At 41.7% G+C, this 24779-nt stretch overlaps 1 protein-coding gene across 6 annotated transcripts in view; it reads right to left on the bottom strand.

The window, feature by feature from the left end:
* The window catches only part of ELMO1 (engulfment and cell motility 1), a 581422-nt gene that overhangs the window by 438913 nt on the left and 117730 nt on the right, over positions 1–24779 (bottom strand). For all 6 annotated transcript variants that reach the window (XM_060414767.1, XM_027968620.3, XM_060414768.1 and 3 more), the window contains 2 exons: positions 1664–1704; positions 253–325 (listed from right to left, as the gene is read on the bottom strand). In XM_060414767.1, the coding sequence (XP_060270750.1) occupies positions 253–325; positions 1664–1704 (114 nt within the window). The remainder of the gene's footprint in view (positions 1–252; positions 326–1663; positions 1705–24779) is intronic.

The following is a 24779-nucleotide window of genomic DNA, read 5'->3' as shown; positions in this document are numbered from 1 at the left end:
GTAAATTCACTGTTAGAAGGCAAATGCTGTTGCTAAAACAGAACACAGAAACATATTTGGTCTTTACTCTTGAATGGGCTAAATATCCCCTTGTTAATACTAAAGTAGCGGTTGGTTGCTTTGCAGACTCTGTTTTCGTGAGAGATGTAAAATTTAGACCAGCATGTTTAGTCTTGAGCAGAGAAAACATCAGCTATGTTTTAATTTCCTTTAAATATAAGTGTTCCAGATTAAATAACGTGGTTGACCTACCTTTTCTGTGATATAGAAGTTTGAACTATCAGCATGCTGCAGTGCAAAGTATTCATGGTTTGCAAGGGACCACCTGAAAAATGCAAGCAAAAGCTGATTACAAAAAAAAAAAAAAAAATGGATCATTTTCATGTCCATATGATAGTTAGATGAACTTAGCACCCTGTGTGGAGAAGGCAATGGCACCCCACTCCAGTAACTCTTGCCTGGAAAATCCTGTGGACGGAGAAGCCTGGTAGGCTGCAGTCCATGGGGTCGCTAAGAGTCAGATATGACTGAGCGACTTCACTTTCACTTTTCACTTTCATGCATTGGAGAAGAAAATGGCAACCTACTCCAGTATTCTTGCCTGGAGAATCCCACCAGGGACGGCGGAGCCTCGTGGGCTGCCGTCTATGGGGTCGCACAGAGTTGGACATGACTGAAGTGACTTAGCAGCAGCAGCAGCACCCTGTGATTGGAACTGGGCCAGTACCCAAGATACGCACAGTGCAGTTCCTTAAACAAAATGACTTTAGCCCCCTTCTCATGACCCTGAGACCAAGATCTTATTCCAAGCCTATTGTTCACCCTTTAAGTATTTTATCTTCACAGGTTTGAGGGAGGGCTCATTAAATATAAAGTTCCATTCCTCCCTATGATGAAGGAGTGAGTGGAACAGAGAGAGGAAAACAAAGGAAATGAATGCAATTTAAACGTTTGATAACTGTTACATTTTGGTTGTCTGTAGTTTGCCATCCCGTCAGTGTGCTGGCTGTGGACTGGAGCATTTCAGTTAAGCATTGTTGTTGTTTAGACACTAAGTCGTGCCCCACTCTTCTGCGATCCCACAGATTAACTCGCCAGTCTCCTCTGTCCATTTAAGGATCACAGGCCTTAAACAAATTCCAGGTAAAATTCTATTCATAGTTCTGCCTTAAAAATTAAAAAAACCTCAGGCAACTTGCATATCCATGGATTGTTAGAGCAGCCCAAGAGAAGTAGGAAAGCTCTCTATCTTTGCGAAGTTCCATGTGGCAGCACAACCACCCACTGACCTGTCTTTTAAATTATTTTATCTTCTGTGGGGACCTGAGTGGTCTTCTCATTTTATATCAGATGAAGTGTGCACTTAACTTCAGGAACTTAGACTGCTTCCTGCTGAATAGGATGAATGAACCACATCTTTTCAAAGTAAATAAGATCAATCCCAATGTCCACATATCAGGACTTCTACACTTCCCACTCTTTGAGAAACAGATAGAATGTTTTGGGAGAAAAGACATGGAAATATTACACAGTACTTCTTGGTGTCTTTAGGCAGGTCAAGTAGTGACTTAATGAGTAATATTTAATGATTGCACAAGAATATTTTATTTGCCTTTCAATATGCTGAGTGGAGCTCTCTGGATAAATCCTGAGTAACACTTACCCATCACAGACTTCCTTTATTATTGCAGACAGTGGTTTTTTCTGAAAAATAGAAAAAAAGGAAATACTTTCTGTTAGTTTCATTTCATCATTTTAAGCTCTAAAAAAAAAAAAGAAGAAGAAGAAGAAGAGGCCTAATAAAGACACTTAAGTAAGAACAATTTACATTTGCTATTCTTGGTTGTTGTCACTGAGTTTGTTTTTCTCAAAGTAATAATCAACCAGACATCACCACCAACTGCATTCAGTTCAGTTCAGTCGCTCAGAAGTGTCCGACTCTTTGTGACCCCATGAATAGCAGCACGCCAGGCCTCCCTGTCCATCACCAACTCCCGGAGTTCACTCAGACTCACGTCCATCGAGTCAGTGATGCCATCCAGCCATCTCATCCTCTGTCGTCCCCTTCTCCTCCTGCCCCCAATCCCTCCCAGCATCAGAGTCTTTTCCAATGAGTCAACACTTCGCATGAGGTGGCCAAAGTACTGGAGCTTCAGCTTTAGCATCATTCCTTCCAAAGAAATCCCAGGGTTGATCTCCTTCAGAATGGATTGGTTGGATCTCCTTGCAGTCCAAGGGACTCTCAAGAGTTTTCTCCAACACCACAGTTCAAAAGCATCAATTCTTCGGCACTCAGCCTTCTTCACAGTCCAACTCTCACATCCATACATGACCACAGGAAAAACCATAGCCTTGACTAGACGGACCTTAGTCGGCAAAGTAATGCATTAATGATGTATTATCCTTTGGGTCCTTTTTTCTATACTTAACATGAGAGTTGAACAAAATATACATCATATTTCACTTGAAAGTGAAAGTGTTAGTCGCTTAGTCATGTCCAACTCTTTTCGATCTCATAGACTGTAGCCCACCAGGCTCCTCTGTCCATGGAATTGTCCAGGCAAGAATACTGGAGTGGGTTGCCATTTCTTTCTCCAGAAGATCTTCCTGACCCAGGGATTGAAACCAGGTCTCCTGCATTGCAGGCAGATTCTTTACCATCTGAGCCACCAGGGAAGCCCCAGTATTTAACTTAGCTGCATTAAAGTTAGGATGAAACATAGTTTTGGTCAAAGATCTCACAGGCAATAACAATCTACAAAGTAAATTGATCACCATAATTCCTTAAGAGTAGTACATGGGTAGGGCAACTAGTAGTTTGGCTTTTTGCAAACAAGCTTGGATGTAGGGTAATTTTATGAGAACATGAGGCAAGTGGAGTATGAAGCATAGAGACATTGTTCCTACAAAGTACATAGAATTCTTCCCACAACTGTGGTCCCGGCAATTGTCAATCATGCCGCAGCTTGAGCAGGACACAAGCGCGTAACGGGACCATGACACCATGTGCTGTGGTGTCAACTGGCGGCTGACTACAGCTGTACTCTTGGCCTAACAGCCGCAGCTGTGCTCTGCCTGCCTCCAGATAGAAAGAATGTAGTGAAGAGACACACACAGCTCATCTAGACATGTCGAAACTCTTTCTGCTTTGGATGTAAACAGACCCCAGCTGTCTCCTGGGATGGGCAGGAGTGTGTCTACCAAAGGAACACATCACAGACAAGAAACAAATGGGGAAGAGAAATCAAAGAAATACAACACACAGTCCTGGATTTTCAAATACAACCACAGAATAGCAGCTAACACTTTCTCCTCCTGTCCCTCTGGGCACTGAGGTATGGCAGAAGGAATCTGAATCAAGCAGAATTGGTTTAAATCCTAGCTGTGTCAACTTGCTTGCAGTGAGACTGACATCTTCCTTAATTTGCTGAACCACAACTAGCTTATCTGTAAAATGGGTAAAAGACCTACCCACTCCTCAGGGTTTTCATAAGAATTAAATGAAAATTAAAATAAAGGGCAAAAGACTCAAAAAAGGGTTAGGGCTCCACTTCTTTACCCTCTCGTGTCACTAGAAGAGCTTGATTTCCTCTTTGCATCCTTGCCCTTGGACCCAACATTGCTAGGGCCCCCTCTTGGTTAATTCCAAGCACTCCGTTCTTCACAGTCCCTTCCTAAGGGCTTCAGGGCCCTGGTAAAAGCTCCAATGCTGCCCTCAGTGTTCCTCCAACACTCTCCTGCACTCTGGGGCGCTAGGGTCTATGACTAAGCCCACCGCCATGTTTTCAGAAGAATGTCTGCCTACAACTCTAAATGCAATGGGCAGAAGAGGGACCAAGAATTGTGGAGGGGTGGAAAGACAGTGCATATCAGCATCTTGAGTTAATCTCTTCTAGACTAAGATTAGAAATGGAGATTGGATTCGACATTGAGGTTACACGTTACAACTTGAGGCCTTTGCAAGAACTTGTCCATTGTTTATGGTTCTGGCTGTGAGTCAAAGAGCAAATGTACACTCCCAACCAAAGGAGAAAGGAGCTTTAGGAACAAAACTTTTTCCATAAATTGAGGATTTTGCACTTCCAGCTGTCAGAGACCTCTCCAGGCTATTAGTATTTCATGAGGACTTACCAGTCTCCTAGATTAGCTGCAGTCATTCAGATGGTAAAGAATCTGCCTGCAATGCAGGAGACCTGGGTTCAGTCCCTGGGTTGGGAAGATCCGCTGGAGAAGGGGATGGCAACCCAACCCAGTATTCTCACCTGGGAAATCCCATGGACAGAGGAGAAGCCTGGCAGGCTCCAGTCCATGGGGTCACAAAGAGCTGGACACAACTGAGTGACTAACACTTATTTACCTACCAGTCTCCTAACTCCCCCAATCTTCTTGCATCCTCAAAACTAAAATATAAATAACAGGGTCAAATTTCAGACTTAAATTATATTGAAAGAACAGATCGAGTCAAGAAAGTGTTGCTAATGATGTAGGAGAAGGCATTTAAATTACTGCTTTCAGAATGGGAATTCTTAAAGTCTAGGTAACTTAGAGGAATTCAGATTTTAATCCAGGTCTGATTCATAGTTTCAGAGTCAAATTTGAAAAGATAGAAGTGGGCTTCTAGAACTATTATATCTAGAACATTCTGAAGTTGGCTATATGAAAGGAGTAAAGACTCTGGAAGAACAAAGTTTAGAGATTTAACAGAGAAAGATTAGAGAAAAACTTAAAACCCCAGAGGAAAAGGACTCACAGTTAACATAACTGCAGCCTCACCAATTAAAAGGAATGCTGTGTAAGCACGGGCTGGTCCCACGGCCCACATCCTACACCTGTCCCCTCCCTTCTTTACATGTTCCAAAGAAACACTGAACTCCACCACCCAAACCTAATTCCAATGACTTCACAATTTTCATCTCCCTTAATTCACTCACATTTTTAATGTCATTACTACCTTCTTTTTGAAACCATCTTTCCAGAGTTGCTGTATTTCCTTCCATCTCCTACAGTTAAATGCAACAATCCTCCGATAAAATCCAAGAGATTCCTCATTATTTGTTTTACTTCTAACTTCAGATTTATGTTCCTATCTCTTCTGTTTTCATTCAACTGGTCAGTTCCTCGTTCATTTCAGCTGTCCCAAGTCTGTAATCTGATTCCACTCTTAGAAATCTCTGGCAGTTTGTTAGAAACAGCATGTTAACTCTCCTTCAAGAATCTTATTAAATGTACAAACAAAAATAATTACTCTCACGATTCCCTAACCCAATAATAGCATGTCCCCACACCCAAATTCTCACCATTTCAGTCATGACTGTTTCTGTCTCACTATGATACCACTACAGCCCAGAGCATCATTAACCTTTATTTCTTCACCCTTCGGGTCTGATTTGTTACAGGTGGTATTACATCTTCCTCTGTGGCATTCATATCATTACTTCTCACCTCCTCCAAATTGCTCTTCTAAGATCTTGGCATTCCTCATTCCAGTTTCTACCAGATAAATCATACCCCAGTTCCATCACTCTTAATTCTGCTTCCTCAGCCCCAGGGCCTTTCCTGAGGAACAGCCCATCATTACTAGCATTAACTACTTGCCATAAATTTCCAGTCAAACATTACACTGGCATATCAAACACAGATTCTGACCTTGCATTAGTTCCTATATTTGTATTACCTACGTCTAGTAGTTCTTTCATGTGGATCTCTAGAGAACTTATCTTTGCCTTCTCTATTCTGTGATATACAGATATCTACAAGACACTGAGTCTCATCATTACTTCGCAAACACCTCTCTCTGCTTTATCCCTTCCAGACCTAACTACCACCTTTGGTTAAGAATTCTCAGTATCCTGGCATCAGATACTTACAAATAAGTCTGTCCATCACCAGTTTCTTTCTTTCTAATTCCTGCATTGATTATAATTAGGTAAAATTAGACTTTCCCCATAAACTTCGCTCATGTTGTTCTTTTGCTCTAATATCCACCATAGATCTTCAATGACCATCACCTGTATTGTATAAATCTCTTAGCTTGTCATCCAAGGCCTTCCACAATCTGGTCTCAAGCAATCAAACTGTCTACTAATGTTGTACATGTTCCCCATGCTTTTGGATTAGCTAATGATTCATCCAAAAAATCCCACCCTCATACTTCTACTTTATGCCATTTTTTTAAATATTATTTTTGGCTGTGCTAGGTCCTCATTGCTGTGAAGGCTTTTCTCTAGTTGCAGCAACTGGGCTCTACTCTCTAGTTGTGATGTGCAGGTTTCTCTTTGTGGTGGCTTCTCTTGTTGCAGAAAAGAGCTCTAGGGCTCGCGGGTTTAATAGTTGCCACTTCTGGGCTCTAGAACATGAATTCGATAGTTGTGGCACATAGGTTTAGTTTTTCCACCACATGGTGGGATCTTCCTGGATCAGGGATCAAACTCATGTCTCCTGAACTGGCAGGTGAATTCTTTACCACTGAGCCACCAGGGAAGCCCCAGTGTTCAGGCACTAAAGTTGTGCCCGACTCTTTGTGACCCCATGGCTGTGGCACGCCAGGTTCCTCTGAACTTCCACCATCTCTCTGAGTTTGCTCAAATTCATGTCCATTGAGTCAGTGATCTCAACGTCTGTTGGCCCCTTCTTCTCCTGCCTTCAGTCTTTCTCAGCATCAGGGTCTTTTCCAATGAGCTGGCTCTTTGCATCAGGTGGCCAAAGTATTGGAGCTTCAGCTTCAGCATCAGTCTTTCCAATGAATATTCAGGGTTGATTTCCTCTAGGATTCACTGGTTGGATCTCCTTGCAGTCCAAGGGACTCTCAAAAGTCTTCTCTAACACCACAATTCAAAAGCATCAATTCTTCAGCCCTCAGCTTTCTTTATAGTCCAACTCTCACATCCATACACGACTACTGGAAAAACCATAGCTTTGACTAGATGGACCTTTGTTGGCAACAAAGTCCCTCTATACTTAGCATATTAGATGAATCACTCCTAAGGACCTAGTATATTTGTCTTATTTTCTTGTCCCTTGAAAACAAGGTATCTTAATTCATCTTTGTCACCTTCTCCACCCCTCAGTATTGCACAGTTCACAGATGCTAACAGGATATGAGAAACTCAATATATTTCTATTAAATGGAAAATTCACTTACTTTATTTAACAAAGAAAAAGAACCAACAGAAAAGCCTTGATTATAAAAGTAATCCATTTCCTAAATGCCCATCAACAGATGAATTGATAAAGATGTGGTATAGATATACAATGGAATATTACTTAGCCATAAAAAGAATGAAATTGAATCATTTGTAGAGATACGGATCAACCTAGAGAGTTTCATACAGAGTGAAGTAAGTCAGAAAAATAAGTACTGTTTATTAACACATATATGTGGAATCTAGAATAATGGTACAGATGAACCTGTTTGCAAGGCAAACATAGAGACATACATGTAGAGAACAAATGTGTGGACAGCACAGCAAGGGGAGAAATGGGGGATGGGACGACTTGAGAGATTGGGGTTGACATATATACTATGACTACTACATATAAAATAGGTAACTAATGAGAACCTATTTCTAATGGAGAATCTTCGTTGGAATGACTGATGCTGAAACTGAAGCTCCAATACTTTGGCCACCTGATGTGAAGAACTGACTCACTGGAAAAGACCCTGTTGCTGGGAAAGATTGAAGGCAGGAGGAGAAGGGGACGACAGAGGATGAGATGCTATTCAACTGGATAGCATCACCGACTCAACGGACATGAGTTTGAGGAAACTCCGGGAGATAGTGGAGTCAGAGGAGCTTGGCCTGCTACAGTCCACAGGGTTGCAAAGAGTCGGACATGACTGAAACAACTTAATATACACATACATGTGTATACATACAGCTGATTCACTTTGCTGTACAGCAGACACTAACACAACATTTTAAAGCAAGTATATACTCCAATAAAAACTAAGAAAAATGATTAATGCATATTGAAAAGCAAAACAGAAAAAAACAACCAACAACATCAAAGTAAACCATTTCAAAGTATAGCCTGGATTAACCAGCACAAATCCCACTTCCTACCATGTAAACCACTGTGGGGTGGCTACAAGCAGCTGCTTAAGGCATGTGAAAGTTGTCACCACTCCCCACACAGACCGCTCTGTGATTCACAGCTTTGGGAGAGCATTGAGCCAGCCAGCTGATGAGCAGTATAATTCAACAGGTGATAAAACAGATATCAATCAAATGATTGTCACCATCCTTTAGCAAGGCCACACAGGTGAGCAGGAACTATTGCTGTAAACAGGGATGGAACGAGATACTCCCAAATACACTATTTTGGTAGCAGTACTTTTCTCACTTTCTATATAAAACATTCAATTTGATGTGAGCTCCTTGCCTGATTTAAATTCTAAACTGAAGATCGGCTCTACGTTTTAGTTAATATTTGTTCAAGTTACATAAGATGTTTTTATAATAATACAAGTTTCACCTGAGGAAAAGAAAGCTTCCAAGGCATGCTTGGAAGTTCACTAAAACTTTGGAGTAGGATGACAAGCGCATTCCCTTAGTAGCTTTCTATGGACCCATGTAATATTTGCCTTTCATCTCATTGAGAGAAAAGCCCAGAAGAAAAGAAACTTTGATATAAAAGGATAAAAACTGGTTCTTCTCTGAGTCCATAAACCATAAAGGAACTAAAATAAATTCTATACTCTACAGGAATATATCTCCATGTAAAATATCAAGGAAAAATTATTTTAATTGCCTGACCATGTTTTTGTAACTTAACAAAAATCACAACTAAATCCCTTAAGTTTTTTGTTTTGAAGGTCAAATCAGCCTTCTCAGATTCAGTAATGAACTAAGATGGAAAGAATAGAAATGTTTTTAAGGATAACCCAGAGGGTTAGTCAGTTACCAGATTTCCAAGTGCAGGTGACTGGGGACTAAATAGACTCTCTACTTGTTCCCTTTAGCAATGGTGAGGTCATCGTTCACTACATGAAAGTATTTCTTCTCTTTATACTAATTTGAGAAAATTTCAATAATGACACAAATATTTTTATTCATCAAACAAAGTATGCATTTCAAAATGAATTTTATTGGCAAAGTACCTGGTGCCAACAATTATATTCATGGAGTAAATAAGCTTTTTATTGTTGGTTTTTTTCTTTAAATTTATCCCTCTCTTTTAAACTCTTACTCTCCAAAAGAATTCCTTTATTCAACTTAATTTATCATAGACTACATCCAGAAAGCAACTTTCCAGTACAAAAAATTTTTTATTTACTTTTCATAAAATCACCTGAATTCCTGAGAATGGTCAAATTCACTAGCAATTAGCTTGTGATCTATATCTCTGCCTCTGTTCTCACATGGTGTTCTCTTCTTACAAGAAGGATGTAAATCCAGGGTGATTCCATCACAAGATACACAATTATATATATAAAACACCTTTTTCAAATAAGGTCACCTTTTCATATTCCAGGTGGTATAATTTGGACATACCTTTGGGGCCACTGTTAAAACTATTGCAAGTGGGTAAGAAAAAAAAAATTTTTTTTTAAGGATTAGGGAGAAAAGAGAATGCATCCTTTTCTCCCTAATCCTTAAAGTGGGTGTTGGTCCTTCACTTTTCTCCCTAAACTCTCTCTTGCTTTCAATGAAATGCCAGTGTCCTAAATCCCTGAATCCATGCCTCCCACTATGACCCCTCTTCTAAGGTCTGATCCTGCATTACCAACAACCCTTGGTGCGGAGCCACATGGACGTCTCTTCAAGATTAGCGCTACATTCTCTTCCTCACTAAAGCAGATCCTTCTCCTGTCTCACTTTTATCTCAAAAAATATATGTGTGTGTGTGTGTGTGTGTGTGTGTGTGTATTTATATCTCACTCTCCCCGCCCAAAGCTCATGGCTCCTTTCAGACGTGAGAGGACCCCCCGAAGAAACATCCTTGGGGCTCTCCAGTTGTTTATATCAGAGGCTGTGGAGTCCAGCCTGCCTTGAGGCACGTTCCCCAGACACAGCCCAGCTGTTATCCCTCGTCAATGCCCCTCGCCTATGAGGGAAGTTCCCATTCAACCACCTGTCCCTGCCTGTTGGCAGGGCACCTGCCCTGGGGATACTATGCAACCCAGATGCTCACCTCAGAGCTCGCACATCCCCACTGCCCACATTTCTGCCTTGACACTGGCCTGTGGAGGCTGATATCTCCCTCATCTGAAGTGATACACACTTGTCAGCAACTATAAATTGTGGGCTGCTGTTCCTACCTCTGACATCCACTTCTCAGGCCCATGTCTGTCCTAAAAAGAGCATCAGATCAGAAAGAAAGCTTGGCTTCTTCAAAACCGTATTTATTTCAAATGTTTTTAAAGATACGGGGTGGGGGTATGCTTATGAGATAGCAGTAGGGACACCAAAAAAGCACTCAGAATGCTGAATTTTTATCAACAACTTGCTTTTCTACATCTTACCCCAACTATGAGCACTAGAATAACTTTAGAAAATGACTTCCTGGGTAGAACCCCAACTTCTGCAGTCCCTGGTTTTGTAGCTTTAGGCTTACTACTTCTCCTTTCAATGTTTCCATTTTCTTTTCCGAAAATAAAGTAGCACCTTGTACATTGTAGGGTAGTGAGGATTAATTGAGAGGATGTTATATCAATCCCTCAAAACTGCACCTGGTACACAGCAAGGCATGTTACCTCTGAATAGGTTCTTTCATTTTGTGTATCCAGCTTGGACACTTTGCAGGTACTTTCTTTAAATGTTGGTTAAGAAAATTAAATACATGAACGAATGAATATCCAGTTCTTCTTCCTTCTTCCTGGAGTGACTCCAGCCCCCAGTGCTGCCTTTGGCACTCATCTCATCCTGTTCTTTACTCTTCAATGCATTTTTGTTTCCTCTGCCAACCAGATTATACACATTTGGAGGGAGACACGGCCTCTGAAACTCACCTCTGTCACCTCCCAAGCAAATGGCTACTAGGCTACAAGGCGTGCAATTAATGAATTTTTAAAAAAAATTAAAAACACATCTTTTTTCAGACTTTCAGCTTCTTTCCCTTTCTTCTGGTCTCTTCCAACTGCCTCTGAAGCTCAGGCAGAAGCTAAAGATGGAAGACAGCAAGAGAAAGGCAGGAGCAGTCTCCCATCACCACCTCATAGCTACTCTGCCAGAGGGCCACTGTCAGACAGCTCTGTAATTGCAAAACCATTTTCACCCAAGACTGAAAGTTCTTGGTCCCAGACTGTTATAAAGTCATTCTCCAGTGCTTTAAAAGAATGTGACAGATGCTTTTTTTTGACACTTTGAGCTGGTACAGCACAGGACCTGGGATTTTTACTTTCCTTCATAGATGGAAATTCATTGAACATATTCTGCCCAGCAGTTATGAGTAATGTTGGTCTAGAAAGAAAAGAAACCCAGCTCCTAAATGTCAGGACACCTCTGAGAAGGGATATATGCATGTTGACTGAGACGTAGCCTACAATGTGACTTGGAAAAACTTTCAGGTGCAATAAGTAATCCATCTAGTTCCCGGAGGTGCCTCCTGACACCACGTCAAAAACACCGGTCATTTTTATAACAGCTTTACTCTTCCTCCAATGAGCCTGGTGACTGCTCTCCATGCTTCCAACCATATACCTTTAATATGAAGGAATCAGATGTCTCTGAGAAGTGTGTATGAATATTTTGTTTTCCTAATAGCTGCTTAAATAAACTGAAAGTTAATGACAAAAACCACACTTCCCTGAGGCAAATTTACTAATAGCTGGTTCTTGGAAAGCAAACATTTTGACAACAGTTCCAGTGGGAATCACTGACACAAGATTCCAGTGACTGTTAGAAATGACAAAGGCAGGGGGTGGGGGGGAAAGGACTCACAACTCTATCTCCAAAGCAGTAAAAACTATGTATCCCATTAATTTTAAAAATAGAAAGATGACAGGCTATGACACCTTTTTCTCGACAGATGATTTGTTTTAAAAATAGTTTACTAAAAATGACTTGTTTCAAGCTTTATGAATCTAATTAAATATTAGATTCAGCAAGACCAAGTGCAGTCTTTGCATCATAAAAATCACCAGACTATGTAAATGAGCAGACACAAAAAATAATCAGTACTCTCATTAGTAATGAGTTAAAGAGGAGGAGAAGGTCCTCTTTCTCTTTTAGGTTCTCCGATATACCTCTGCTCAGTAGAAACGGTGTTCTCCTTCAATTGGAAGCAAAACTGCAATTTTAGAAAATGACAAAAATGTAGAGATGAATAATGCAAAAATAAAGCCCTACTCACATCAATTATCTTTCCTGAGTCTTCTTCCTTCTTCTTGACTATTTTACATTGTCCTAATACCAATGTTGCTATGGATATACTTTTTTCCCCAAATTTCAATATCTCAGGCAGCAAAAACAACAACTTTCCCAACTACTATATCCTTCTCTACCTTCCTTAACGGAGAAGGCAATGGCATCGCACTCCAGCACTCTTGCCTGGAAAATCCCATGGACGGAGGAGCCTGGTGGGCCACAGTCCATGGGGTCACTAAGAGTCGGACACGACTGAGCAACTTCACTTTCACTTTTCACTTTCATGCATTGGAGAAGGAAATGGCAACCCACTCCAGTGTTCTTGCCTGGAGAATCCCAGGGACGGGGGAGCCTCATGAGCTGCCGTCTATGGGGTCGCACAGAGTTGGAAACGACTGAAGCGACTCAGCAGCAGCAGCAGCAACCTTCCTTAACATCTGTCTTTTCCAGGAAGTGCTCCCAGATAATTCCACCCTGTCTGGTGGGCCATTTCATTCCACCACACCTTGAGTCAGTTAAGTTCAATTCAGTCACTCAGTCGTGTCCAACTCTTCCGGACCCCATAAACTGCAGCATGCCAGGCTTCCCCGTCCATCACCAACTCCCAGAACTTACTCAGACTCATGTCCATCGAATCAGTGATGCCATCCAACCACCTCATCCTCTGTTGTCCCCTTCTAGTCTGCATTCAATCTTTCCCAGAATCAGGGTCTTTTCCAAGGAGTCAGTTCTTCACATAAGGTGGCCAAATATTGGAGTTTCAGCTTCAGCATCAGTCTTTCCAATGAATATTTAGGACTGATTTCCTTTAGGATGGACTGGTTGGATCTCCTTGCAATCCAAGGGACTCTCAAGAGTTCTCTCCAACACCACAGTTCAGAAGCATCAATTCTTCGGCGCTCAGCTTTCTTTATAGTCTAACTCTCACATCCATACATGACTACTGGAAAAACCATAGCTTTGACTAGACGGGCTTTTGTTAGCAAAGTAATGTCTCTGCTTTTTAATAGGCTGTCTAGGTTGGTCATAATTTTTCTTTCAAGGAGCAAGCATCTTTTAATTTCATGGCTGCAGTCACCATCTGCAGTGATTTTGGAGTCCCCTAAAATAAAATTTGTCATTGTTTCCACTGTTTCCCCATCTATTTGCCATGAAGTGATGGGACCAGATGCCATGATCTTAGCTTTCTGAATGTTGAGGGTATTTTTTGTTTTTGTTTTTTTGTTGTTGTTTTTTTAATTATTATTATTTTTCTTTACTTTACAATATAAGTATTGGTTTTGCCACACATCAACATGAATCCACCTCGGGTGTACACATGTTCCCAATCCCGAACCCCCCTCCCACTTCCCTCCCCATACCATCCCTCTGGGTCATCCCAGTGCACCAGCCCCAAACATCCTGCACCCTGCATCAAACCTAGGCTGGCGATTCGTTTCTTACATGATATTCTTACATGATATTCTCCCAAATCATCCCACCCTCTCCCTCTCCCACAGAGTCCAAAAGACTGTTCTATACATCTGTGTCTCTTTTGCTGTCTCCCATACAGGGTTATCGTTACCATCTTTCTAAATTCCATATATAGGCGTTAGTATACTGTGTTGGTGTTTTTCTTTCTGGCTTACTTCACTCTGTATAATCGGCTCCAGTTTCATCCACCTCATGAGAACTGATTCAAATGTAAGCGAACCTTTTCACTCTCCTCTTTCACTTTCATCAAGAGGCTCTTTAGTTCTTTTTCACTTTCTGCCATAAGGATAGTGTCAACTGCATACCTGAGGTTACTGATATTTCTCCCAACAATCTTGATTCCAACTTGTGCTTCATCCAGCCCGACATTTTGCATGATGTACTCTGTATATAAGTTAAATAAGCCTGGTGACAATATACGGCCTTGACGTACTCTTTTCCCAATTTGGAACCAATCTGTTGTTCCATGTCCAGTTCTAAATGTTGCTTTTTGACCTGCATACAGATTTCTCGGGAGGCAAGTCAGGTGGTCTGGTATTCCCATCACTTGAAGAACTTTCCACAGTTTGTAGTGATCCACACAGTAAAAGGCTTTGGCATAGTCAATAAAGCAGAACTCTCTGGAACTCTCTTCCTTTTTTCGATGATCCAATGGACGTTGGCAATTTGATCTCCTTGAACCAGAGATCAAATTGCCTTAAGTCAAGTGTTCTCTTTTATATGGAAATGAGTGAGTGATTCACTCTGTGACTCAATTCAGGTCCTAAGGTCTGCCTACCTTCTCTTCCGTGAAACAGTGCACTTATCTGTGCTAAGCTCATATGTGGAAGGTTAATCCTATTTATGTGCATGGTATGAAAGTATTGATAAAAAGTCAGATACGCTTGATAGAATAAACAGAAACGACTGCTGACTGTGATGGATAAGGTAATAGCAGACCAGATAAAGCCAGATAAGCTCTGGAGGCAAAGTAGGGTTCAAGTTCAATTTAAACACAGGATTATGAATGTTTATCAACTGCAAAGAAACTGACATCCGACTAAGAAAGCTGTCAAAAGAATACTAAGTCGTGGCAAAGAGAGTTTTAAGAATCAGTTTACTTTTTTTACTTTCTAGTTCCCCCTCTTCTCGTCTCTCTGTGCCATGGAGTTGGTTTACTGTTGAGTGGATGAGTGTTTACCGTGAGTGGATGCACTAGCACCAATTCACCTTTCTTTTTGAAAAAGATTATTTATTTGGCGGCATTGTGTCTCAGTTGTGATGCGTGGGCTCAGTTGCCCCACAGCACCTGGGATCTTAGTTCCCTGACCAGGGATCAAACCTGGGTCCCTTGCACTGGCGTGCAGATTCTTAACCACTGGACCACTAGGGAAGTCCCCCATCCTCCTTTCTTCGGTGGTAATGGATGTGCTGAGAAATGTGCCAGCAAGTAGTGGAGAAACTCGGGCTTCTAAGTCTCAAATATATGTCCCATGAGTGTGACCATGACTACCAGAGGCTAACCCAGAGCCGGAAGAACAATAAAACAGGCTCTTCTCGGAGGATCCGAAACAGGCAAACGTCTGACTGTATCAACAACTTTTAAACTTGCCCTACCTTTGACATGTCATTAACCCACACTTTCACTGTCTATTGTCATTTGGTCAGCCCTTCCGATAACAAAGATAATAGCAATAGCTATCATTTACTGAGTGACTACCATATCCCCATTGCAAGATGATGTTACTAAGCCTACATTACAACTGAGAAAACTGTACGAGGATCTCAAGATGTTAAATAGCGTGCTCACTTGTCTTACTTCTTTTTGTATCCTCTGTCACTATCCTGTGCTGTGCTAAGTCACTTCAGTCGCATCTGACCCTCTGCATCACTATGAACTGTAGCCCACCAGACTCCTCTGTCCATGGGATTCTCCAGGCAAGAATACTGAAGTGGGTTGCCATTCCCTTCTCCAGGTCACCATCCTAGGCCATGACATAATTATTTCTCACTTGGGCTACTGCAACTAATTACTGTCTAACTAATCTCTCTTATTTAATTTTATTTCTCACAAAACAGTTCTTAAATTTTGACCCTCTAAAAATGCAGATCACATCACGTGCAGTGAAACCTTCTGCTGAGAAACATTCCCTTTTTTTCATGACTCTTGGACAGAATATTGAGTCCATACAGTTCCTCATGACACACCCTCTATCCATCCAGCGGGCCAGATCCAGAGGCCCATGTGGAATTACAGTACTGGGCAGGATCTCAAATATTACCTCTCCACCATTTCTTCCATTCTTGCTCTTTATTAGTAGGACTGCCAGTTAGACACAGGATGGGACTTCTTAACCTGTCCTTTCAAGATAACTTCACATTTGTATTTTTCATTCCTTTATCTTTTGGAATATATTCTGGATGTATTCCTTATTTCCAACTTCCACATTACTGGTTCTCTCTTTAGCCAAACCTACCATGGAATAACTCTATGTATTTTACTGCTTTTTTCCTGTTGTAGAGTTTTTCTTACATTTTATTTATTACTTTTACATTTCTGAGATTTTCAATTGTTTCTTTCTCAAATTTATCTATTCTCAATTCATATCTACCCATTTTATGTGCATAACTTCCTGTTTGTGAAGATACTATTCTCTCTCTTTTAAAGTTCTTCCTTTGAGGGCCCATGACACACTTATTTTTAAGCCCTCCTTTGAGTGCTACATTTCCCTACATTTACCAGATGGAACAGAGCCACCAAGCAGCAGCAGCCTGTGTGATAAAGAGGGACCAGATGCAAGTTTTCTGAGGTAACGGACTGTACAGAAAAGCTGAGGGAAAGAGGAGAATCTAGGAAGACATGTAGTTGCAGCTTCAGCAAACTGGGTATATGTTCATATATCACTGAGAAAAGAAGATATTAAGGAAAGCAAAACTGCACAGGTTTGGGGGTGGAGGGAACAATGAGGACTGATTTTGACTATGTTGAGTTTGAGGTGCAAGGGGCATCTAGATGGTCAAAACAAGTAACAGATAGGCAGCTGTTCATATGGGTCAGGAGGTCAAGAATGATGTGACAGTGGAAATTATTAGCATCTTACGGCGATAAGGCTGATGAATGCAAATATATCACCGCAAACTTGTTGCAGTGTAATGATCCATCTATAATCATTCTGAAAATTGATACAGCTTATCTCAAAGTCATTTGGCTGTCTTTTGATTATGGGATGCTTTGATGGAAGGATAAAAATAGATCTTCATAAAGTCAATTCATAAGATAAAACAATATATTTAGAATGCACGGTGGGAACAAGGGGAGGGACATTCTTCTCAGAGGGCCACTCCTTTCATAACTGTATTTAATTGCATCATCAGACAGAAAAGGTATAAACATCACCTATTTCCTTTGCTCCTATTCTTATGACTTTCCCACACATCAGGCACTGTACTAGGCACTGGGAACACACACGGCCTGTGCAGAGCATCACATAGTGCATAAGTGGAGCCATATGGACTGTTACAAATGCATATAACAAGGGCCTTCATCTGATCTGAGAAATCAGATGACTTTTAAGAAGTATATATTTCATCTGGGATCAAGAGGGAACGGGAGTTAGATAAGCAGAGAAATGAAAGGCTGGTAACTTCCAGTTAGAAGAAAAACACATTTATAAAGGCTCTGAGAAGTGTGCAGCTATGAAAGAAAACAAATCACTTATAATTAGAACCAAGATAGGAGTTTGGTGGAAGTTGCAGTAACTCTAAGCAAAGCTGGTGAGGTGAGCAAAGGCTGGGGATAGCAGGTTCATAGGCAGAACATCTGGATTTTATTCCAAGTGCAGTGGGAAGGCACTGAAGGTTGCCAGGCCTGGGAGAATGCATTAGAGGGGAAGTAAGAGTGGTGACCAGGAGGCCAGCCAAGGAGGCAAGTGGAGGCAAGCAAGAGCAGTGAGGATCAAGAAAAGGCAGACAGAATCAAGAACCACTGAGGAGGTAAATTCCACAGGATTTGCTATTTGAGAGACTTTAGGAGTTGCAGGGGAGGTGGTCCAGCACCATGGTGGTACCACTGACTCAGAGGACTCATGAGTACATCTGATGGAAATTCTAGAAAAAAAAAAAAAAACCAGAAAAGCACATATTTTTTTTTCCCCTGAGGCTGCTCTCATTCCCGAGAAGTTCTGGGCACCTTGCACAGGTCTACACATCCCTAGAGACAAAGTGCAAGCTGCCTTTCTCTAGGACAAAGCACCTTTTTATGAGAACCCAGAGTCCTGCTTCATGCTGAAAGCTACATAATTATATATCCCACCACAAACTGCCAGTTGACCTAACAGGAAAACGAAGTACACAGTGTGACATACACGAAAGGTTCTAGAAATGTGAGATGTCTTAGTCATCAAAATCTTAAGGAAACATGGTTGATAAAAGGTTCTGTCCTGAGTTACCCAATCTGCTCTTAGTGACAGAGCTGAGAAAGGGAAGTAGACGGAGGAGAATATCACCTCTACCTACCTAGAAAGCAAACTGAAATCTGCAGATCATCTTCAGAGAAAAAGCAGAATGCTAGAGTTCATGCTTGTGCAATTAACCTGGGTTCTCAGCTGAGGGGAAACATGTTTTCCATCTTTCTCCTCCAAAGCATGGCAAACTCTAAGATTTTAAGAGATTATACACACTCTCACATACAAAGCGAGAGAGCTAAAACCAGAAAGGGAAGTTCTTCAGTCACTTTATATTAAAGGAAGTTTAAGAAATAGCTGTTACAATACCAAATCCAACAGTTGCAAAAATCAGATGAGCCATGACTTTTCCTGTCTCAGTATCATTCCACCTGGTTATGACAGCACAAAACCCAGCAGTGTAACATCACACAGGCTTCATCACACTTTTCTTAAGCAGGACCAAATAAGCTCTTGAAAGTGTCATGTTTGTATTCTTTATAAAGTAAGAAAAAGTGAAGAACTATTAGGACCATTGTACTGAAGGAAGCATTAAGGACTCCCTAAACATTACTGTGGGAGCCAGAGGCGGCACCAGCAGAGAGAAATGTATAGGACTGCACAACAACAATTTCTAAATCTGGGTCCAAGAACATCAGCATCACTATGAAGCTTGAAGAAACAGGAATCCCCAGCTCTTGAACCACATCTACAAATAATCCTGTCTGTGTTCAAAATATGCCATAAACAATTCAGATGCAGAACCAAGCTTGGAGCCACTGATTTAGTCCCTCCTTGATAAGAGGAAATTTGTCCACCACTCAGGGGACATTGGCAATGTCTGGAGACACTGCTGGTTGTCACAGATGGGGGAAGGAATGCCATTGGCATCTAGTGGGTAAAAGCCAGGATGCTGCTAAAACCCTCAAATGCAAAGCACAGACAGCAAAACTAAGAATTCTCCAGTCTAAAGTGTCAATAGTGCTGAGATTGATGAAGTCCAATGTAATACAACCGTTTAGGAAAAGAGTTCAGGACAGGCACAAGACTTTTCATTTCTGCAGGGCAAGGGTAGAAACTTGCTTTCCAGAAATTCAGTCTCATTTTCTTGATTCTATGGGATCTTTTTTATTACGATCACTGTGCCAAAATACACATTACATTAAAATTACAGTCTTAACTATTTTTAAACATACTGCTCAGCAGTGTTAAATATACTCAAGCTGTGTATTCTATGTGATTGCAGGGAAGTCAAGAGATACCTGGAGTAACAGGTAAATTTGGCCTTGGAGTACAAAACGAAGCAGGGCAAAGGCTAATGGAGTTTTGTTTAAGAGAACTCACTGGTCATAGCAAACACCCTCTTCCAACAACACAAGAGAATACTCTACACATGGACATCACCTGATGGTCAACACCAAAATCAGATTGATTATATTTGCAGCAAAGATGGAGAAGCTCTATACAGTCAGCAAAAACAACATGGGGAGATGACTTTGGCTCAGATCATGAACTCCTTATTGCCAAATTCAGACTGAAACTGAAGAAAGTAGGGAAAACCACTAGACCATTCAGGTATGACCTAAATCAAATCCCTTACGATTATACAGTGGAAGTGACAAATAGATTAGATCTGATAGGCAGTCAATCCTGAAGGAAATCAGTCCTGAATTTTCATTGGAAGGACTGATTGTAAAGCTGAAACTCCAATACTTTGGGCACCTGATGCAAAGAACTGACTCACTGGAAAAGACCCTGATGCTGGAAAAGATTGAAGGCGGGAGGAGAAGGGAATGACAGAGGATGAGATGGTTGGATGGTGTCATGTCACCGACTCAATGGACATGAGTTTGAGTAAGCTCCAGGAGTTGGTGATGGACCAGGAAGGCTGGCGTGCTGCAGTCCATGGGATCGAAAAGAGCTGGACACGACTGAACTGAATCGAACTGAACGTGATTGCATCTGAATTCAGAATCTTTATTTGGAGCTCAACTGTTGTTTTAGTTCACCAGGCTCTCAATATTTAAGTCTTGGGAATTACAGGTTTTTAGGCTGAAGAGATAACTTCAATGCACTTAAGGAAACGTTTGTATTATCGGTTCCAGTCTTGCTTGAAACATAAGAAAATGGTTCTATTTCATGTATGACCCTGAAAAAAAATCATAATTGGCTCAAATGATTATTAAGCAGGGCGCTGAGCGACTACCTCACTGAATCCCCACAAAGTCAGGAAGGACCTAAGAATATTGACAGTTCATCCTTACAAAGCAGGAGGCTTGTCCCCTGTCATACAGCACTCAGTGGCAACCCAGATTTTGAGTCCAAATAAGCCCATCCAAAGGCTGTGCCTGTAAGCACCAGGCCAGTCTGCCTCTCCCAGTGTCCAACCCCAAAGGAACCCCCATGTTTCAAGGCTCTGTCTCATTTCAGGTGGGCTCCTTCAGTGATAATCCAGACTATTCACCATCTTTTCCCTAGTTTTTAAATAAATTCAGACTTGGCTTTCATCATACAATGCGTCCTTGGAAATCATCTTGTCAGTGGATGGAGGAGGCAAGCTGGCAGTGGTAGAAGTGTCTGTTTAAACAAGGCTGATGTTACTGGTGTGAGCCATTAAATGGAACCATAAGGGGTGGAGAGACCCAAACAGAATACCGAACACACAAAATAAGACAGACAGAGAAGGACAAATACTGGTTTGATCCCTGGGTGGGGCAGATCCCCTAGCGGGGGCAACCCACTCCAGTATTTTTGCCTGGAGAATCCCCATGGACAGAGAAGCCTGGGGAGCTACAGTCCATAGGGTTGCATGAGTTGAACACAACTGAAGTGACAAAGCACACACACAATATCACTCACAGGTGGAATCTACAAAAAAAAAAAAAAAAAATTCAATTTCCTAGAAACAGAGGGTAGAAAAGAAGTTGCCAGAGGTTGGTAAGTGAGGGAAATATGAACAGATCAGTCAAAGCATACAAACTTTCAGCTGTAAGATGAACATGGCCTGAGGATTTAATATAAAACATGGTGACTACAGTTGATAATACTGTATTGTATGATTGAAACTGTCTAAGAGAACAGAACTTAATTATTCTCCCGACTTCCCTGGTGACCCAGTGGCTAAAACTCCACGCTCCCAGCACAGGGGGCCCAGGGTTTGGTATCTGTGATCCCACATGCCCCAATGAAGACTGCAGAGCCTGCGTGCTGCAACTAAGGCCTGGTGCAGCCAAATTAATAAATAAATAATTTTAGAGAAAAAGAAATGAATTGTTCTCACCATATGTCAATTGTACCTCAATAAAGCTGATATGAAATTTTAAAAAGAACTACTGAGCAGATTTATGATTCAGTACAAACGGCCTGGATTTTTTAGTGTCACCCAAAAGTGAAAGTGAAGTCGCTCAGTCATGTCCGACTCTTTGCGACCCCGTGGGGTGTAGCCTACCAGGCTCCTTCCTCCATGGGATTCTCCAGGCAAGAATACTGGAGTGGGTTGCCATTTCCTTCTCCAGGGGATCTTCCCAACCCAGGGATCGAACCGGGGTCTCCCGCATTGCGGGCAGATGCTTTAACCTCTGAGCCAACAGGGAAGCCCAATCTGGATTCAAATCAATAACATCCTGCCTGTGTGATCTCAGGTAACTTGGAAAAATTATGAAATGAGAAGTGTAAAGCCTGCCTTGCTAGGCTTTAAGAGGGGGACGAGGTACTCCATGCAGGGCACTTATGACACTGCCTGGCATATCATATGTGCTAACTGGATGGTATACATTATTATTAATATTGCCACTATTACTAGTACTATGTATAGAATGAGTTAAACTCCTGTGTCATGCACCAAAACTTCAATGCGCTTTATGCAATGAGTGAGCCATTAAAAGGTCTTGGGTAAATCAAATTTATGCATATTGAATTATATCTTAAATATATTACAGAAATAGGATAGCTTAAATATACTACAGAAATCAGATAGTTGAGGGAAAACCACAAGCAATCATTTTGTGCACGCTTGCCTAAAAACACATGCATATGTGTTCTTTTTAGAAAAATAAAATCTGCAACCATGTATGAAGAGGGGTTGCTATTGTAATTTCTTTCTCTTTGAAGAATGGAGAATACCAATGTTTTATTCTTATCTTTACTACTCACGATTCAAGCCAAAAGTCATCCCACAGAAAGAGACCAATGTGATGGCCTGCAGAATACAAATGTATATAAAACAGACTGACCACCAGAAGCTTATAATATACTTCAAAAGACATAGGCACATTTTAAAAATGTAAATAACAGCAGGCTCAAGTTATGTTAACTGTAAACAAAATCTACAGGCAAAGAAAATGGTATAAGGAATTAAAAGGATGGGACTTCCCTGGCAGTCCAGCAAGCAAGACTCTGTGCTTCCACTGTAGGGGGTGATGTGAGAGTTTGATCCCTAGCCAAGGAACTAAGATTCCTCATGCTACGTGGTGCAGCCAAAAAGAAAGGAGGGACAGGGATTAGAAGGATGGAGAAACAACTGCGTTACAACAGGACTGAAAAAGACTTGAGCAGAAAGGAGGCTCTGTGTGATGCTAACAAGGCCAAGATTTAGAGTGGAGGGAGTAAGACAGGGCAGAAGAAACCCAAGCAGTTGGCTGTTAGAAACCATAAGATATGGGAGGAAAGAAAAGTGCAAATATGGGCAGGGACACACTCGTAAAGGGGCAGTTTGTCCAAAGCAAGAGGGTACTTGAGAACTGCTCACAGCACATGCAAATACCTTGAATCTGGGATAATGTAAGAGAAAAATCACAGCAGGACATGAAGGCAGGTTAAAGAATCTGACAAGTCTCAGGGTCACCGGGAAACTCAAGGATCATCAGTGACTGTTTAATTGCGGTATACTTTCTTCAAACAAAATCTTTCCCCAAAGCATCCAAAAGTGAGAAAAGGTCAACAGCCGCTGCTGTGGCAGAAGTGAGCATGAAGAGCCTGGATGCCTATGGCACACACCCCTCACCCTGAACCATTTGAGGAGGATCTGCAGAACTGAGGTAGAAAACCATGCATCTCTTCCCATCATCCCTTCTGGGCAAATACACAGCAGAGAGTATCTGAGGCCCAGATTGGAGTGGTGGCTTTCTAGCCTCAGTGAACTCCTTGTAAAGAAAGGCAGGGGAGGGCAGAACAGAGGCAGGAGGAAGACAGTGCATCAAACTGAGGAGCTGCTTCCCAGAATATTAGCAGGTGGCCAAGAGGTGGGAGAAAATATTTTGGAGAAGTACCAGGGAGCCAGTGAATATTCCATAGCATGAACTTGTTGTGTGGCCAATTCGCATGTTCCTTTATTACTAGGTGATGCCTCCCTCCCACTTGCCCTTTAACTTTTTCTCTTTCCTAAATATTTACAAAGTCATGCAGAAAAAGAAGGAGAAAGGTGGGAAACCATTCACGATGGAAGGGCAGGTAAAAAAGAAAACCTGAGCATCTCATTCTCTTATTGGATGAGAACTTGCTTAAATGAGCAGCAGTAAAGCCTTTGCATGCATGCTAAGCCACTTCAGTTGTGTCTGACTCTTTGTGACCTTATGGACCATAGCCCACCAGGTTCCTCCATCCATGAGAGTCTCCCGGCAAGAATACTGGAGTGGGTTGCCATGCTCTCCTCCAGTGGATCTCCCCAAACCAGGAATCAAATGCATGTCTCCTGCGGCTCCAGCACTGCAGGCAAATTCTTTTACCGCCGAGCCACCAGGGAAGCCCAACAATGCCTTTACTGCGTAATTCCTCTGAACTGGGCAGTGTCCTATTCTTTTCATATATTTTCTTTAATGTTCACAAGGATCATAAAAGTGGTGACTTATTATCTTGACTTGACAAGACAAAGATAATGAGGCTCAAAGAGGCTAACTGGGCTCTCACAGAAAGGGGGCCGCTGGGCCCACCCCACAGGTTTAAATGTCCCAGAGCCCATATTGTGTTTGTTAGGACACACTGCATTATGCCTCTTGTCAAAGAGCTGGGGGTTCTACACACTTGACAAAAAAAAAAAATCTGTTCAGAAAACATTAGGTTAACGGGAAGAGTGGACAGGAAGCCTTTTTGGCTCTGTGTATCCAGACAATGATCACCTAAAACCGCAAATGGTTCCTGAGGCTGAAAGCCAGCAACAGACAGTGAAGACAGGAGCAGAGGCTGCCGCCAGGAACAAAGAAGCTGGATGACAGCTCTTTTGAGAGCCTCATATAATAGAGCAGACTTCACTTGTAAAAAGTTCCTTGGGGCTTTTCCTGTGGAGTAGAAACACAGAACTGTTTCCTCAAAATTCAGAATGAAGATAAACCAATCCACTCCAAGTAGACATCCCCTGCAACCGAGATGGGCCCTGACTGAGCAGACGTGATCCCCACTCAGGAATCTCCCTCTCCCAGCTAGTCATTAATTACTCACTTATATAGAAAGGTTGGTCAACAGGCACTAGAAGAAAAGGTATTCAGAAATGGAGTAATTCAGGCTCCAGGTGGTTTCCTCTTGAGCCCCCGCAGGATCCAATGAGGGTGACTCTGCTCTAGATTCATTTAGTGCTCATCGCAAG

The sequence above is a fragment of the Ovis aries genome, chromosome 4, assembly GCF_016772045.2.
Source record: "Ovis aries strain OAR_USU_Benz2616 breed Rambouillet chromosome 4, ARS-UI_Ramb_v3.0, whole genome shotgun sequence".
NCBI lineage: Eukaryota > Metazoa > Chordata > Mammalia > Artiodactyla > Bovidae > Ovis > Ovis aries.
This window is presented reverse-complemented; position numbering and strand designations above follow the sequence as displayed.